At 32.8% G+C, this 17,540-nt stretch overlaps 1 protein-coding gene across 1 annotated transcript; it reads left to right on the forward strand.

Moving 5' to 3' along the window:
* Nucleotides 1-904: 904 nt before the first annotated feature.
* LOC106470620 (WAS/WASL-interacting protein family member 2-like) lies at nucleotides 905-17,115 on the forward strand. Its single transcript, XM_022399241.1, has 6 exons — nucleotides 905-908; nucleotides 2,807-3,019; nucleotides 5,105-5,227; nucleotides 6,669-7,505; nucleotides 8,398-8,496; nucleotides 12,576-17,115. Exons 1-6 carry the CDS (start codon nucleotides 905-907, stop codon nucleotides 12,707-12,709), a joined length of 1,410 nt encoding a protein of 469 aa, XP_022254949.1. The 3' UTR covers nucleotides 12,710-17,115.
* Nucleotides 17,116-17,540: the final 425 nt, after the last annotated feature.

Below are 17,540 nucleotides of genomic sequence, written 5' to 3' on the forward strand. Positions count from 1 at the left end.
AGATCCATCAAACATTTTTGTGCTTAAAAGTGAAAAAAGTAGGACAAGGAGTCATAAATTCAAATTTTGGCACCATAGGAGTCATCTGTAGTTTAGACAGTATTACTTTTCAAACAGGGTGGTTAGCTTTCGGAATGAGCTGCCTTGAAGGGTGGTGTAGGCAGGAAATTTAACTGAGATCAAGAAAAGATTGGACGAATACATGAGTAGTAAGAGGTGATTATAGTTGGGAGCTGGAAGGGACATCCTTGATGGGCTAATTAGCTCCTTTTTGTCTCTTTAAAATTTTATGAATGACATCCTTATTAGCAGTTAATGAGAAATCTAAATCTATTGCAGTATTTGTGTGATGACTTACTTGCATGCATGCATATTTATATTCCGAATTTAAGTTGACTGATTTTGAACTTCATAAGTTTAAGAAATAAACGCTATTGGCCAATTATTTACATCAAATGCATCTACAGTGGCTTAAATATTCTTTAATTCCTACTTATGTCTTAGCTACATCATTTAATAAAACACGATTTACTTAAAAGTATAATGTAATTCTAAGAATATTAGTTACAGTTATTGTATTATATGTATTAGTTTTGGAATAATGTTGCATGCCAGTTTAGGGTTGTTATTAGGGTAAACTTGGTGGAATTGGAATTAAATCTTTCAAACTTTTTTTGCCATACTTCTTAAAAACCTTAATACTGCATATGATAGTTTATGTTTTTTGCAAACTGCCAGAACACTTTTATATTTGACATGTACATTGTACCGTGCAGTTTATACTGATAAAAAGTGTTTCCCGTTCTCCTTTATATTCATGTTGTAGGAAATTCAAATTATAGTCACATCTTATGTATGTAAGGGATAAATATTATTAACGTTGTGCACGTACTATAAATAAAACATGGGTAGAAACATTTATACAAAGAATTTATTGGTTATGTTTTTCATTGGCTTAGGAACATTAATTATTACAGAATTGTGACACACTTTCAGCTGATAAGAATACGACTTGTACTGAGAAAACCAGACTGTGACAGAGGTTTATGTGAGCTGCCTCTACAACAACCTATCCAATTTATATTTGAAATAACTTTTCTCATTTATAAACTTGTCCACCAGAACCTTAGAGATGTTGTAAGCTTTCAACACAAAATGTTTTACTGGGTAAACAGTTCCAAGTATTGATATTAACAAGGAGTAATTTTATCAAAGATAAAAGCTACTTGTTGGTTTCCAGAGCTTTGTACTCTTATATTTTATATATAAATATATTTATTTTTTTAACCTCCTTCTTGCTAATGTGGCCACAACATCATGTTTTTTTAAAATTACTGAATTGTATACCATATGTTCACCCGGGTTTTGTATTTTTTTTTATCTCTTGATAAAAAATCCTGTGTTTTGTCTGTCACTATCTTCTAGCTGTTTAACTTAGGGAGTATCAGTGATCTATATTTCTTGTAAGTTTCCTGTTTATAGTGTTTTCTCTTTCAAACTTCACTGTTATCATACAACAGTGATTATTACCAATCGTCTGGTTCAAGAATGTTTAACTGTTTGAAGTGATTTTTCTTAGAAGCAAGATACAAAGTATACATAATGTATGAAAAGTTGGCCATGTCATTGAGTGCAAAATGTTTATTTAATTCATGACATAAAATATAAGTTGTATATTTTATTACTTCCTGCTTCTAAGTGAATGATTCAGTGGAAATGATTACAGTAAGTTTGAGTGATGCTACGATTTTCATTTGAAATTCCACAAAGAAATATGATAAGTATTGATGATCAAATTTTTGAACAACCATGACAGACATCAGTAATCAGTTATGATATTTCATTGTAGAATAACCATATGCAGTTCTGCTGAGAATTATGATAATCTTATTATCATTCAGATAGCTATTTATGTTTTGTAAAAGTTGTAGACAACGGAAAATGCAAGATGCGTTAGCAGATACTTTAGCTATATGTAGCAAGAAAACCCAAAAGATTTTAGTTTTTGACTGATTACCAGGTTTATAATAAGCTACAATCTAAATAAGTATGTTAACTAACATACTCTAACTAATAATTTAGTGTTAATCAGAAATATAGCTTTACTTGTATGTTTTGTTGTATACTTTAAGAATGAATGTAAATATAAATCTGTAGTTTGATTTTTTTTTCTTGTGAGTGACTATTATGTTCTCATGCTTTTATTATGATGCAGATTTTATGTAATATTGAATTAATGTTTTGAATGTAAGAGATGAAAACGATGATAAAGATTTTCAGTATCTAGGAAGCTACATGAATGAAAAATATACGTCTGTCCAGGGTGGGCAAACATGAACTACTCCAAAACCACTTGATAAAGATGAATGTTTCTTGATTTCATTGGACCACCCAATGTATGTATTTTATTGAAGCCACAAGTTTCTAGCAGCTTCTTACAATATAAAATGGTTAGCAGAGTTAAATCAACAGACCCAATGGTCTGAGCTATTTGTTTATTCAGTTCAGATACATTTTACAGTTACGTTTTAGAAAAATCTGTAAATAGGTTGCCATAATAAACAGACTCATAATCTCATTGGTCATGTCATCAGTAGTAGAAGTTTGTTTCAGTAAACTGTTTCCAAAAGTGAGCTTAGCAGCTTACCACAAAATTTACATCCATCTCTAGGGACAGACTGGCCTGTATTTGAATCAATACATATTGGAATCCTGTTGTGATTTTTGGTGTGAAATTGATCCCAATGTGATCCCATTTCTTTGTGAATTATATATATATTTTTTATTTTTCAGATGAAAAGATAAATTCACAGTTTTTTGTTTGTTTTCTTCAACAAATCAAACAATGCCACCGCCACCGCCCCACCACCGGCTCCTCCACCACCCACTTCATTTGAAGCTCCCCCTTCACTTAATAGAAACTCCAAAGTTGATCGTAGTGCATTACTCTCTGACATAAGGTATGGAACAAGGCTAAAGAAGACAGTGACAAATGATCGGAGTGCTCCACAGATCAGTGGTGAGTTGTAAAAGTTCTTTGTACAGTGCTATGTGCATTTTAAAGTATATTTTCTTCATAAGTTAATTGTTTCATAAATTTTCAAACCTGAAAAACTACCAGTATGATGTAAAATTTAGCAGTTTTAGAAATATTGAACATGATAATTTATTCTATTACATAATCACACGTTTTATCATCTTTGACCTATATCTTATACCTGTTTGGAAAGTGGGACTTGGCAAGCATGAAGCCCTAAACTGCAGAATAATAAGATCATGTAGTCTGTTAATAGTTTGCTTGCTCATGGAGTGGCTTGACTGGATTTATTTGGCAAACATTTTTTTTTGTTTAATTAAAGCTAAAATGACATGCAACTTGTTAATTTCAGGGGTTAAACCTCACATATTTTGTTTCATTTTTTGCGAGAAACAAAAGCAGTGAATATATTTTTATTTTAGTTTCCATTTTTTTTAACTTGCCAATGCAAGGCTCATCTTGCCTGTACTTAAACCCAGGACTGGCTAAATGGAAATCTTTATATCTGCTATCAGAGTTTAAGAATAAGGTTTTGTGGTAATGTGTATAAAATATTTTATGATTAAATATTTAAAAAATTATATTTTGTTAATTTAAGTCCAGTTTATTTATTTTTATTTATTTATTTATTTTTGTTAATAACAAAAAAAAATCTACACCAAGAAAACATTACCAGTGTTGGAAGTGTTTTGGAACACATCATGACCTGTGTTAACTAATAAAAAGAACTTACAAATAAGAATCCTAAAATTGATTATATAAACCATAAAAGTACATTATAATATATTTTAAAAACACATGCAGCACTGACACTTATTGTTAAAATTCTCCCATTTTTTAATTATTTTTTTTTGTATGTCAGAAGTATATATGAAAACTAAAATAAATTGAAGTAAAGAAAATTAACCTAGTCCAAATATTGTTGCAATTAAACAGAAGTATACAAGTATAATGTACTGATAAACCATTTTGAGACCTCCATTGTAATGATACAAACCATTGCAATTAGCTGTAGCAATGAAAGTATGTCAAAACATTAATAATTATAAAATTCTAAGTACCACATACATATATAATACATGTTTAGGTTTTGGAAGATAAATTGGGTATGGGTTAATGATAAACATGACAGACCATGAAATTGTAATCTGTGGTTTGTGTTCTGTTTCTGCAGAGTCGTACTCTGTACTTGGGGGGCCACAGGTGCTTTATAATAATCAGATCCTACAGTTTGTTTAGTGTAGCCTAAAAGTTGGAAGTGGTTGCTGTTGAGTAGCACTTTTCTTCTTATCAACTTTGTTGGTTAAAACTTGGAGATAGCTCTTGTGTATGTTTGCATGAATATCTGAAACAAACACACACACACAATTCAAAAGGCCTATGTATATCAGGACATAGTTGAATTTATTTTAAGTTTATTTTTATTCATGAAAGTTGCATTATTTATATAATATATTGAATAAAGATTACCTTTATAACTGTATGCAGTTAAAGAAGTTACCAAAACCTTTATAACTGTATGCAGTTAAAGAAGTTACCAAAAACCTTTATAACTGTATGCAGTTAAAGAAGTTACCAAAACCTTTATAACTGTATGCAGTTAAAGAAGTTACCAAAACCTTTATAACTGTATGCAGTTAAAGAAGTTACCAAAACCTCTATAACTGTATGCAGTTAAAGAAGTTACCAAAAACCTTTATAACTGTATGCAGTTAAAGAAGTTACCAAAAACCTTTATAACTGTATGCAGTTAAAGAAGTTACAGAAAACCTTTATAACTGTATGCTGTTAAAGAAACTTTTATTTGAACTTTAATATTTACTTAGTCTTGAAGTTTTACGGTAATTACGGTACTCTCACTCTTTTACCACTTGAACTACATCGTAATTATGACTAAATGTTTATCACAATTGTCAAAATTAATATGGTTTATTTAATGCAGTTTATATGGTTCAATACCCATATTAAATGAGGTTATTATAAATATTAATTACATTTTCAAGTATGAAAAATCTTAACTTTATATATATATATATATTTTTTTTTATTGCATATGAAATGTTTAAGCATCTAAAGGACCAAATGATGGGTCATCTGAAAAAGTCAGCTGTCCAGTTGGTATTGGAGGCCTCTTTGCCCAGGGTATGCCAAGGTTACGTCCTACTGGAAACCGACCACCTGGTCCTCAAGGTATATAAACTTCCATTATGTAGATTCGTTGCAAAGTAGTGATAATTATGAACAAACATTTATAGCATTTTAGAATGTATCACCTATATATTTTTCAAATTAAATTACTACTTTAAGCAGACTGGTTCCTCACATAAAAAAAAAGATACTGTTATAAAGAAATTTACTACTTACGAAAGCTGGTTTATCACATGAAAAAGTGTATATGTAGATACTGTTATAAAGAAAGTAATTATAAATTAGTGCTGTAAAAATGATGAACTTTTTTTTTAATTATTGCAATTTACTGTCTCGCAGTATATATATATATACCTAACTTTCACTAATGGTAGAAGTGTCATACGAGCATATATATACGTGTTGCAAGTTTAAGAAGTTTAATAACTGTTATAATTAGTTCATATAAGTTCTAATTAATAAAATTCACTTGATCTTCTCTTTAAGTTAGTAATTTATGGAACTTAATATAATCACTAGATCTAATATTAGTAAAGAAAAATAAAACTAGAGTGCTAATACTCTCTTCCAACGTTTCAAGTCAGGGGTTTGAAACACAGTAGAATTATTTTTATTATCTGACACACATCTGTATCAGGAGGCATTTTGTTCACTTCCAGAACTAATTTGAAGCTATAACATCAAAGATGAACACTTGCATAAAATATTTAATAAATAGTGAAATATATAGGTTGCTGTAGTAATTCTTATCTCCAGAATGACCCGAGTTTTTCAGATTTCAAACTGTTTATTAGCTGTAGTGTTATATGCTCTCACAATAATTTGAAAAGTGACTAATGAATTTCTTATGCTTTGAAAAATGTGTTTCTTTTCAAATAATTCTCATAGACAAACGTTCGAAAATTTTTGACTTTGTTCTATGAAAATATTTCTGGGAAAACCATGCTATATTACTTACAGTGGTAATTGAATGTAAGGTAATATAGGTATGATATTCGAAAAATTACTTTTTTATCACAGCTTATCCATGCAGTGCGAGTATTGTCCAGAAAAATGATTTAACAGTGCAGAAAAATTTTATAATAACATGTGATTATTAGACTTGCATTTATTTAAAATCTTGAAATATTAAAATGTTGTATTTTTTTTATGAAGTAAGTTTTATTTTAAAAAACTGTTTTATCATCAAAATTGAAACTCCTTAAATAATCAAATACGAAAGGAATAATGAAAGAGATTTGGTAGTCTTTGTTTGAAAACAAATACTTCTGACAAGAAAATGATAAAAGTTGTTGTAACAGTTATTTTTCATGTTATTCACCACTGTAAATCAAAATAATTTTGTTTGAAATAGGTTTAAGAAAATATTCATTCTGTTTTGGTAATTGGAATGTGTTTCTGGAGTCAACTGATAAATTTAAGTATGTTGGTTAGCCTGTTGTGGTGGAAGTCAAGTTTTAAACAAATTTAACTTTTTTCCAAGTTCCCAGAGACAGACCAACCTCCAACACTAGAGTCCAAAGTACAGCAGTAAATTGTCCCTCCCAGCAAATTGGCATGAGTCATTCCCAGCCTCCTAGCCCAGTCATGTCATCTCGACGAACCACAGTTACGTGTACTTCTGATACAATAATTAATGATGTAGTTCAACCCAGTCATTATGCAGTAGGATTAACTCCTAGGTTTCCCTTCCCTAATGATCTATCCTCATCTCAAGTCCCACCTTCTACTAGTCGGAAACACAGTTTGAGAAACAATAGTTTTAATCAATCAATTGTACCGAATCGTGTGGCTCCTTCATTTTCGATGAAACATTCCACAGTCTCTACTGGCTTAAATCAAAGTATGAGAAGAGAAGCACCACGTAGACCTCCACCATCTGTACGGCCACCACCACCACCGCCACCTATCAAACCTCCTAGTTTGATGAGACGACAAAGTTTTGGAGCTCGAGAGGTTAGAAATGGAATTGCTTCACATTACCATAATGTATCTCAACAAGGAATTAAAAACCTAAAGAATCAAGCTCCACTACCACCTCCTTCAAGAAATCAGAGTGTTCCTAACAACTTGAACCAAATTCACCTTCAATCTGATTCAAAACGAGCATCTGGTAAACTCAGGACTGCTCCCCCACCACCACCATCTACCATGTCGAAGGTAGTACCTTCTGCTAATCGTCCTGCACCACCACCTCCACCAGTAAGGCCTCCATCTGTTGCACCACCCCTTCCACAAACTGTCCCCTGTTATATAAAAGCCTCACCACCTGATGTACTACCTCCACCACCTCCTGCTCGTAACAGCTATGTTTTTACAGGTAAGTTTCGTGTTTGGTTAGCTATGTATAACATTGTGTCAAAGTGCTAGAATGATCACCAACAATAAAAGAAAGTTTAAAATGGACATCATGAAGATACGAATTTTCATTAGTTAACAAGTTGATGAAATGTGTGTATGTTCCTGTTCAAGTAACAGTTTTTATCTTATCGGAAGGAAATGTTTAAAGTATACTTATAAATTTCATTATGTCTATTATATAACCAAAACATAAACAAGTTGATACAAATAACAAAACACTAGATTATTATACTCTTCTGTTTTTTTCTATTCTTTATTAATTTATTTTACCAGTTTCGTGACTTCAAAGGTCACTCTTCGGGACATAATTTTACGGAATTACAAAAAGGACAATAAAATTTTCTGTAAAATTATATCCTGAAGAGTGAGTGACCTTTGAAGTCATGAAACCAGTAGAAGAAATTAACGAAGGAGAGAATAAAACAGAGTATGATATGCTAGTGTTTCGTTTTTATATATATAAAGGAGTTAATGACATCTTTGAACACTTCCCTCCCATAAGGTAAATAATTGTTAATGGAACAGGAACATAAAACAGCCTGTTATATATAAAACATAGTTACTTCTTACATATACAGTATGTTAGGTGTTTTAGTATATTTCACACTTCTTTATAAACAGGCTCAGGCAGTGTGTTCAACATTTCTACTGATTTTTTATCGACTTCTCCTATCTTTAAGTGTGCTTTTGAGACAGCATTTTGAGTTCTAAGCTAATAGATCTGCATTGTCTTAAGAGACAGTAGAAGTTGGTATATGATCCAAATACCTTTCAAACTGTTCTTTGCTATTAAGTAATGTTATTCAGGGTTTTTTTTCTTTCGTTTAAATTCTCTAAATTTTACATTTCAGATAATTTTGAATCAAGATTTAGTAACAAGTTCCATGATATTTCCAATTTGATACCTCCTAGCCCCTTTCAAAACACACCAAAAACTTACCCCAGCAAAAGTAAGTATTAGTAATTCTGCTATAATTAGTATGGTTTATTGCTTCGTAAGTTTTTGTTCATAATTGTATCAATTGTATTACCAATTTTAATAAATGGTACTTGTACTTCCAGTCCTACAATAATATGTGTAAAATAACTGGAGATAAAAACAAAATCTGTCAAGTACAAACTACAGGCTTGTGATACCACAGTGGGGTTCTGATTGTGTGGTTACTGTTGATATTATTTTTCTAAGAGGTAATAATGGTTGAGTTGGCTATACTATTACTGAATCTTGTACTGCTTGCTTTTAATTTTATTTCAGGAGGGGGTGGTTTTGACATAGAGAATTAAATGTTGCCTAACCCTAAACTACTGTGTTTTAGAAGGTCCAGTGAAAGTTTCACAATAACAAATACTTGTACTGCTTGCTTTTAATTTTATTTCAGGAGGGGGTAGTTTTGACACAGAGAATTAAACATTGTCTAACCCTAAACTACTGTGTTTTAGAAGGTCCAGTGAAAGTTGCACAATAAGAAATACTTTACAACTTTTATCGCTCAATGTCAAGCAAATATTTTGTAACATTTAGAATTCTACAAATTGTGCATTGAATTAATAACTTTTTAGTTGCTATTTTTTTAGAACTTTGTTCCACTTAATATATGATTAAATTTAATATTGTAGGCTTTGTAGTGCATATTTAAATTTCAAAATTTCATTTACAATTTTTGCCCCCCTGTGGCGCAGCGGTATGTCTGCAGACTTGCAACGCTAGAAACCGGGTTTCCATACCCATGGTGAGCAGAGCCCAGATAGCCCTTTGTGTAGCTTTGTGCTTAACTTCAAACAAACAAACATTAACAATTTTGTAAATAGTATTTTTAGATTATTGTAAAATGATAATTAACAGAGAACTTCCGTTATACGTAGTCTAAAGGATACCGAAATGAATACTCTCCTCTCACACAGAATAGCTTATTTTTCTCTTGAGTTTGTGGGATCTACCAGAGAGTTGCAAGCCACTAGCATTGTGAAAACTTCTACCTAATCTCATGTGAACTTTCACTACTGCATGTTGACATAATCTTACAGCAGAACCCTCCACCAATAGATGTGTGACACGTCTCCATGCTGTTGGTCTATTCTTTACCCTTTCCCCTTTTGCTGACCCTCTTTACAATATCTTACCTCCTTTTTTCACATATCTCTTTGACCATGGCTTGTCTGTTTCTACCATTATGGGTTATACTTTTCTTACTTATAACTAGCTTACCATAAGATCCCACCCACTAGGTAGCTAGAGTTTTCCCACCCACTAGGTAGCTAGGGTTTTCCCACCCACTAGGTAGCTAGTGTTTTCCCACCCACTAGGTAGCTAGAGTTTTCCCACCCACTAGGTAGCTAGAGTTTTCCCACCCACTAGGTAGCTAGTGTTTTCCTACCCACTAGGTAGCTAGAGTTTTCCCACCCACTAGGTAGCTAGAGTTCTATCCGGAGTATATCTACCCAAAATTTGCATTGGGCCAGGATAACGGAAAGTGCTCATACCATTTGCCCTGCCCCTACACATGACTACTGTGAGATGGTGTGTTCTGCAAGACCACATGAGGTTTTCTCATGGTTTTTCAGTATATATATCTATATTACATTTCGTCTCTGATCCAGACCATACCAGCTCTATGGACTATCATGGTAAAAGCCAGCACCAGAGTTGTATACCTGCTCACTTCTCTGGCTAGCCCTTGTTGGTTTTTAAAAATAGGGTTTCACAGTCACCCATTGCACTATCTCCAGTAAAAGACCTTTCTGGACTGATGGAGATCCAGACACATTCCCTGGGTCCTCCCCATGCAAATTATCCCTCCCTTGTTGAGTGGAGCATGGGAAACCCTTGCCACTTATCTCTCAGTTGCTAGTGTGGTGGACCATGGAGAATCCTTACAAATTGTAACCTAACCACTGGGGGTTAGGGTCCCTCTACGGTCAGAAGTGGGGCTGGGGTGAAAGTGGAGTGTAGTGTGGGGGTCACCCCACATATATAGCTATGTTACAAGTCACTATGTCGATCCTTTATTTCTGAGTTTATTTTCCTAATGCTCCTCCTTCCTCCAAAATCTATTCAGTAGTCAAAGTGAACACACTATTTCCAGTCCTTTCTACATCATACTGAAAAAAACACACACCCTGCTCTGGCATCTGGTCCATAAAGACTGATAGACAAGTGGAGGTATATTTCATATGGCACCCTCCTCCCACAGCTGACATGGGGCCCAAGGAGACTGATAGTAGATTTGATGTCACCACGCCAGTGATGTATCACTCGTATATCCTTCTCCCACAAGAGGTAAGAGGCCTGTAGTGACTGATGGTTGAGTAGAGGTTATATAAGTATCCATACTGGCACGATTCCATACAGTGCCCTCCTCCCACAGTTGGCATGGGGCCCATAGTGACTGCCAGTAGAGAAGGTGAGCACAGATATTTATCACAAGTGCCCTTCTAACATACCTGGTTTTTACCTGTTGAATCTGATGGTAGAGGAGGTAAGCACACAAGGTACAGTCTGAATGAGTTTCAGTTTCATTACACATATTGGCTGCCAACAGCTTGTGTGTGTACTCCTTAAGGTCATGTACTTAGTCCACCTGTCCTTGTGACACACTTCTGGCTTTTCTGCCTCTTCTCTTCTTTTACATCGACAAAGAGTATATCCTGGATGAGACAAAATGCAGTCTCTCATGGGTGTGCTGCTATGGAACTCCTTTCATTGGGTGTCACACTCCATTGTCTTCCTTTGGATGCTTTCTGAAGGGAGCTCACCTAGGAAATCTTTACACCAATCTCTCCACTACCCCAACATAGAATTCTAGTTATCTTGTGTGAGAAGTGAAAATTTTCGTTACCAAAAAATGTATTTCTAATAGATACTCATCTCTTCACATGTTTCTACTCGTCCTACCCACTTTCCCAGTGCTTATTTCTTTATTGCTTCATCAAAGAAGGAAGATTTATGAGTGTGAATGTAGAGTGTGTCATTGTGCCTGGAAGTGTATCATACTCTTATTGGTGGAGGATTCTGCTGCGTGATTACAATCATTATGCAGTGGTACAAATTCACATGTTTTCACACGAGTGTAGGTGGGAGTTTTCACTAGGCTGGTGGCTTGCTAGTCTCTTTGGCAGATTGGGCAAATTTAAGAGGAAAATAAGCTATTCTATATGGAGAGGTGAGTATCTATCAGAAATACATTTTCAGGTAAAAAAATGTGTTAATGTTCAATAGTTCTATATTTTCTTTATTTCACAAACTTGACTTTTCTAAATGTTTTACACTATTCATTACTCTTCTGTCGACATCTGTTTAGAGATGGGACAGGACTGTGACAAGGAACTTGCTTATGTGGTGGTATGTTGATTGTATAATGTTGAAACTGAATCAAAGTGAAATATCTTGCATACTATTTTTGGAAGTCTGGAGCCTGTTAGCTTCAAAGGTTTGAAGTTGTAGTATAATTTGGGTGTGTGTGTGTGTGTGTGTGACTGTTTATAACTTCATTTATATTTTCTTCTGTCTAAGGTACTGTAGGTACTTCTTTCACTAATGTAATTTAAAAGATAATAACTTTATCAACAGAAATATGAAAAACATCCTGAGATCATCAATTTCCATTTAAAACACGTTTTTAACATCTGTAATAATAGCAGAACCTCAATTTCCTTAATTTCTGTTAAAATTCTTTTGTTTATTAGAATCATACAAACACTCCAAGTCTTGTAAGGTGCTCTGTATTACTGTGGTACCATAATATTATTGTCTGCTCTTGACCCCACTCTGACCATTTTATTTTTAAAACAAGAACACCAGAATGTACATGGATTATTTTCATGTTCCACATTGTAGGTCGTGCAAAACAACATGAAACAAATCCAATCAATTTTTGAATTAGATAAGTTTTAGTATATATATATATATATATATTTCAGCACTTGGCTATTCAAGAACTTGTTGTTGATTGACCAAACTTTTCTAAGTGTATATTTAATAGCAGTGATTTATAAATTTTATGATTAACAGTTTTTTTTTCACCCTTTACAGATTTTCAAAACAGCAGGAGAAGACACCAGCCACCACCACCACCACCTCCTCCTCCTGAGAACTTATCGGGCTCTCAACCTAAGTTACAAGTACACCTTATTAGGCCATTTGTTAATCGCATAAGTGAGTGCTAGTGTTGAACGAAACAAGAACTTTACCAGGCCCTCAACCTAAGTTACAAGTACACCTTATTAGGCCATTTGTTAATTGCATAAGTGAGTGCTAGTGTCTAACGAAACAAGAACTTTACCAGGCCCTCAACCTAAGTTACAAGTACACCTTATTAGGCCATTTGTTAATTGCATAAGTGAGTGCTAGTGTTTAACGAAACAAGAACTTTATCAGGCCCTCAACCTAAGTTACAAGTACATCTTATCAGGCCATTTTTAGTCACGTAAGTGAGTGCTAGTGTTTAATGAAACAAGAACTTCTTGAACACACTGTTAGCATAACTAACTAGTCAAGGAATCTGTCATTATGAAGTTACCACAAACTCGATGCAAGGCTGGTATCGGCTGCATTTGAGTTGAAGTTACTTACGAATATAGAAGAAACTTTTTTATGACGTTTATTGCGCTTGTAAGTTTCATGTGTACTGCTGTTTTCAATATTATACACTGCTGACAGCAATAGTCATTCATTAATGGATTTGAGACAAAAAGTTAAATTAATTAGAAACAGGTGGCAGCACTAGCGACTTAATAAGTAATTCACCATCTTCTAGGGAAGTTATTTTATGGCACTTGTGATTATACAGGTGTCTCGGTGGTTATGTCGTGAAGAAAGTTTCTATTGTACAATTTGAAGTGGATTTTCAATGCGAAACTTGATCACCCTGCTCTGGGATGCAGCAGTACCACTAAGAACACAAACTGGTCAACGTAATGAAGAAAACAGAACACTGGAAACATTACTAGAAATTCATTGATGGACTTCATAGAAGAAACAAGAATAGCTTATGCAAAAAATAAAAGTTGATTATCTAGACACTGTTAATAATACTAGTAGTGCAGTGATGAAACAATGAAAGCTGAACAATCTACTGTAAAATATAAATCATCTAAACACTGTTATACTACTAATAAGGTAGTGATGAACACAAGTAAGAAAGCTGGACAGTCTACGTAGTGATAAATGTAGGTTTCTTAAAGTTAGAACATCCATTCACTGCTGATAGTCTGGTGAACTTGATGAAAGAACACTGTTAGCACTACTAAAAACTTGATCATCTAACCACACAAGTAATGGAGTGGAGAACTTGATAAAAAAACAACAAAGTGGATCAGTTACTCTGTTAACTAAAAAATATTATCACAATCTGAACACCACTAATATAATTGTGAACTCAATATAAAACCTCTGCAGCAACAGACATATTAAAACAAAGTGAATCACATCTAACTAAAGATGAAGCTGTGAACTAGAGAAAAAAATGCTGGATCTAATCTAAATGCTGCTTACACTATTAATAGTGTAGGAGTGGACTTAAAATAAACAGAAAACTAGACTATCCAAACACTGCTGCTATTACTATTACTGGTGGTAAAAATAAGATTTGTTTTTAAATGTGTGTAACACTACTAACAGTGTAGTGGTGGATGAACTTAGGAGACATATGTTCTTCGTACTAACACTAATAATAGGTCAGTGGCCAACTGTGGGGAAAAGTTAGAATATTTAATTTAGTTAAAAGAGAGACGGATAAAATATTTATGCATGGAGTAACTGTACAGTATTTTTTAGTCACTAAAGATACAGAACAAAATATTATTGCAAAAATAGTTTTTCTAATGATGTAAATAATGTCTAGATGTATAAATCATTAGTGAAAGAATTATAGCCATAGAGTAAACTTTGATAATGCTGTGGTAGCTTGAAAAAACTTCCTTTACTTACCTTTAATTCTATTTTTATACTCTCTGTGGATTATAGTGTAATTTAAAGCAGTGATACTTTTTTTTCTGATATCCAATATCCCTAAAGATATAGAAATTATTATATTTGATTTGAGATTGCAAAGACTTGTTGGCATTTCCTGTTTTAAATTTTTTGCTAGATACACAGTGTATTTAGGTGTTGATACATCAGGTGATCTCTAGGCAGTAGTGGCTCATCAGAGAAAGCAGGAGAGGCCAGTTCTGTGCAAAAAATGTTAAAAAGAAATAAGTAAATGATGTTCAGGTTTTTTCATTATTATTTATTGTCATATTCAATAGTGTAATTTAAATTTATTGGATTAAGGAGATTAGTAAAATATATTTTAAATAAACTTGCTTGGTAATAGGCTCTGGCTCCATACTTAATAGTAATGGTGGAGCAGAGCCACCTGCACCTATTCCCCATGGGTAAGCCCTATCTAAAAAGTATGGTATACCAGTGCTGACTAAGCAACATGATCGAGCAATCTTATTCTGTTGATTATGTCTTTTCAACATAGGGTGCCTGGCATACAGTGTATTAGTGCTGGGAGAACATGTGCACATTATATGCCTGTCCTTGTTCGTTGCTGTGGTAATGATGTGTGAAATAATGTTAATATGTTGTAAGAGATAGAAAAAATATTAACAATCTAAATATTTGTGATGCTCTACATAAGTATTTTCATACTTGTTTCTGCTGATGTGTTGTAGGTAAAACAAAAAATGTATTTACTGCCTTACAATGTGGCATTTGCTGTGTAGTGGCTTAAGCAAGGCTTACAAAAATGATCATGCTACCACTAGAAAGAAAAACTTAGGGTGCAAAAAACCAAACATTTAAGTAGACACATACAGACAAAATGACCTGGCTAGTAGATTACATGCCCCAGTTTTCAAGAAGACAACTGGAATGTTGTATATCTTTACATATTTGAATAAAGAGAGAGATTTTAACATTCTGAGAGCTCCAACACAAAATAATAAACAGTTATTATACAAAATGTTAAACCACTACTAAGCACAAGAGTCTTGTTCATCTGAAACCATCAAAATGACAAGATAATCAGTGGAGTGAGTTATTACTCACATAATTTAATGGAGAGATGAATACATCGGTATCTTGTTTTTCTCCCACTGAAGTTGAAATATCTGTAGCACACATGAGGTTTCAACAAAACCAGTTCAAAAGAACTCAATGGTTGAAAAAAACAAAAAGTATGTCTTTAGTATTGTATTTATAGGTAACTTACCCAGTTTCTATATAATTTTCATATTGATCTGAAATGTTTGTACTGTCCGCAGATGTTTCTATATATTATTTTGATGTATACCTAGATATGACATAGTTATACTTTTCCTAAGCTTTAATAAATATATGGAAATTTTCCACTTAGTAAATTATTGAAATTTCATTACTGTTTTTTCTCAAGAGGTATATTCTGAATCCACTTTTGAGAAGAAAAAAAAAAGTCTCAATTTTTTGGATTATTTAAGAGTATTGTACATTATTCCTTGATCAAATTTATGATCTTGTAAAAAAAAAATTACAGAAAAGATTGAAAAATTTTGCCATTACCTAAATATAGAATTTTAAAATTGTTTATAGCTCTATGGTTTTGTATATATATATATTGTTTATTATTTTAATGCATTAGCTTTAACATAACATGTTTATTAATACATTTTACTTGCTTTATAGCATACTTCAGAAAATAGAAGTGGTATATGTTTTATAAAAATATGCCATAGTATTGTAGCTTAAAAAAGTTCCACAAAATATTTTTAATTATTTTAACAAACAAGGAAAATGTGATGTTTAACAAATGTATTCCGTATATATGATGGGCTTGAAATATACTGCATGGAACGAGAATATAATGAAAGCAAACAGTGTGATAAAAGATTATCAGATTGGATCTATGGACTTTTTCTGCCTCAGTTTCTTTTGTTTAAATGTTACGGCTTTCTCGAAGATCACAATGTACCTTTGTTTTCTACTTTGTTTTATTCTGTGATGTTTTCCCAGTGTAAAAAGTAACACTGAACTTGCATGTACCAGTGTTGTCATGAACAAATGTAGAAATATACTAGCATATAAATACACAATTAAAATGTGTGCTAGAGGATACCTTCCCCCTCTTGATATCAAATAGATTCTGGTAGAAGGCAAAGCAGCATGTTTTGTGTTAATGCTTAATTTACATATTAAACCTGTGAGTAGTTGTAGAATTTGAACAGAGAAGTGTGTCAAAAATGCATTAAATAATGTTACATATACTGTACTTACTATTGTAATAATATTGATAGATTTAGAAAGTGATCTGGTACTCCTAATCAGCTTCTGTTGGAAAAGTGTACCTTGTCTGTTGACATAACGAAGTGTAAAAACTGTATTTTACGTGATGGCAGAGTACCTGATATAACTTGTATATTTACTGTCTTTATAAAAAACGTATGTACAATATATATATGTGTGAGGTTTTGAATTTGGTCAGAAACTATAGTTCCTTGATTAATTATTTCAGAGTTTTATCTGTTATTACTTTCTTGTAAGCTACAATATATCTTCATTAAAAATTATATTGTACATTTATGTAATAAAATGTTTGTATAAAACCAAATGTGTATATCTGAAGAACTGATTGAGAAGGATCTACTTCAAAAGAGATAAACTTTTGGTGGTAATTTTTATGAAAATGTTGAGGACTATTCAGTGATGGCTGGAAAAATATTACAAAATTAATTTTGATAGGGAAAGTCTGTAGGCCTAGTTTTGTGCCAAGAAGTCTACACACTGCATATTCTTAGTAACTAGATTAGTAAAATGGAAAGAAGGAGGCTTAAGGGTTATTGCATGTACAATATTTATTTAAGAACATTGTCTAATGATTATATAGTTTTTATATTGGTGCTAAACCTTGAAATATAAATGAACTAAATCACAATGAACTGTATTAGAGGCTCTAATTTAGAGCCATCACGATGTCTGTAGCAAGAATAGTTTTTAACACTTTTTTACAGCATGTTTTTTATTTATAAGATACAT

This window comes from Limulus polyphemus, unplaced genomic scaffold (assembly GCF_000517525.1).
Source record: "Limulus polyphemus unplaced genomic scaffold, Limulus_polyphemus-2.1.2 Scaffold4120, whole genome shotgun sequence".
NCBI lineage: Eukaryota > Metazoa > Arthropoda > Merostomata > Xiphosura > Limulidae > Limulus > Limulus polyphemus.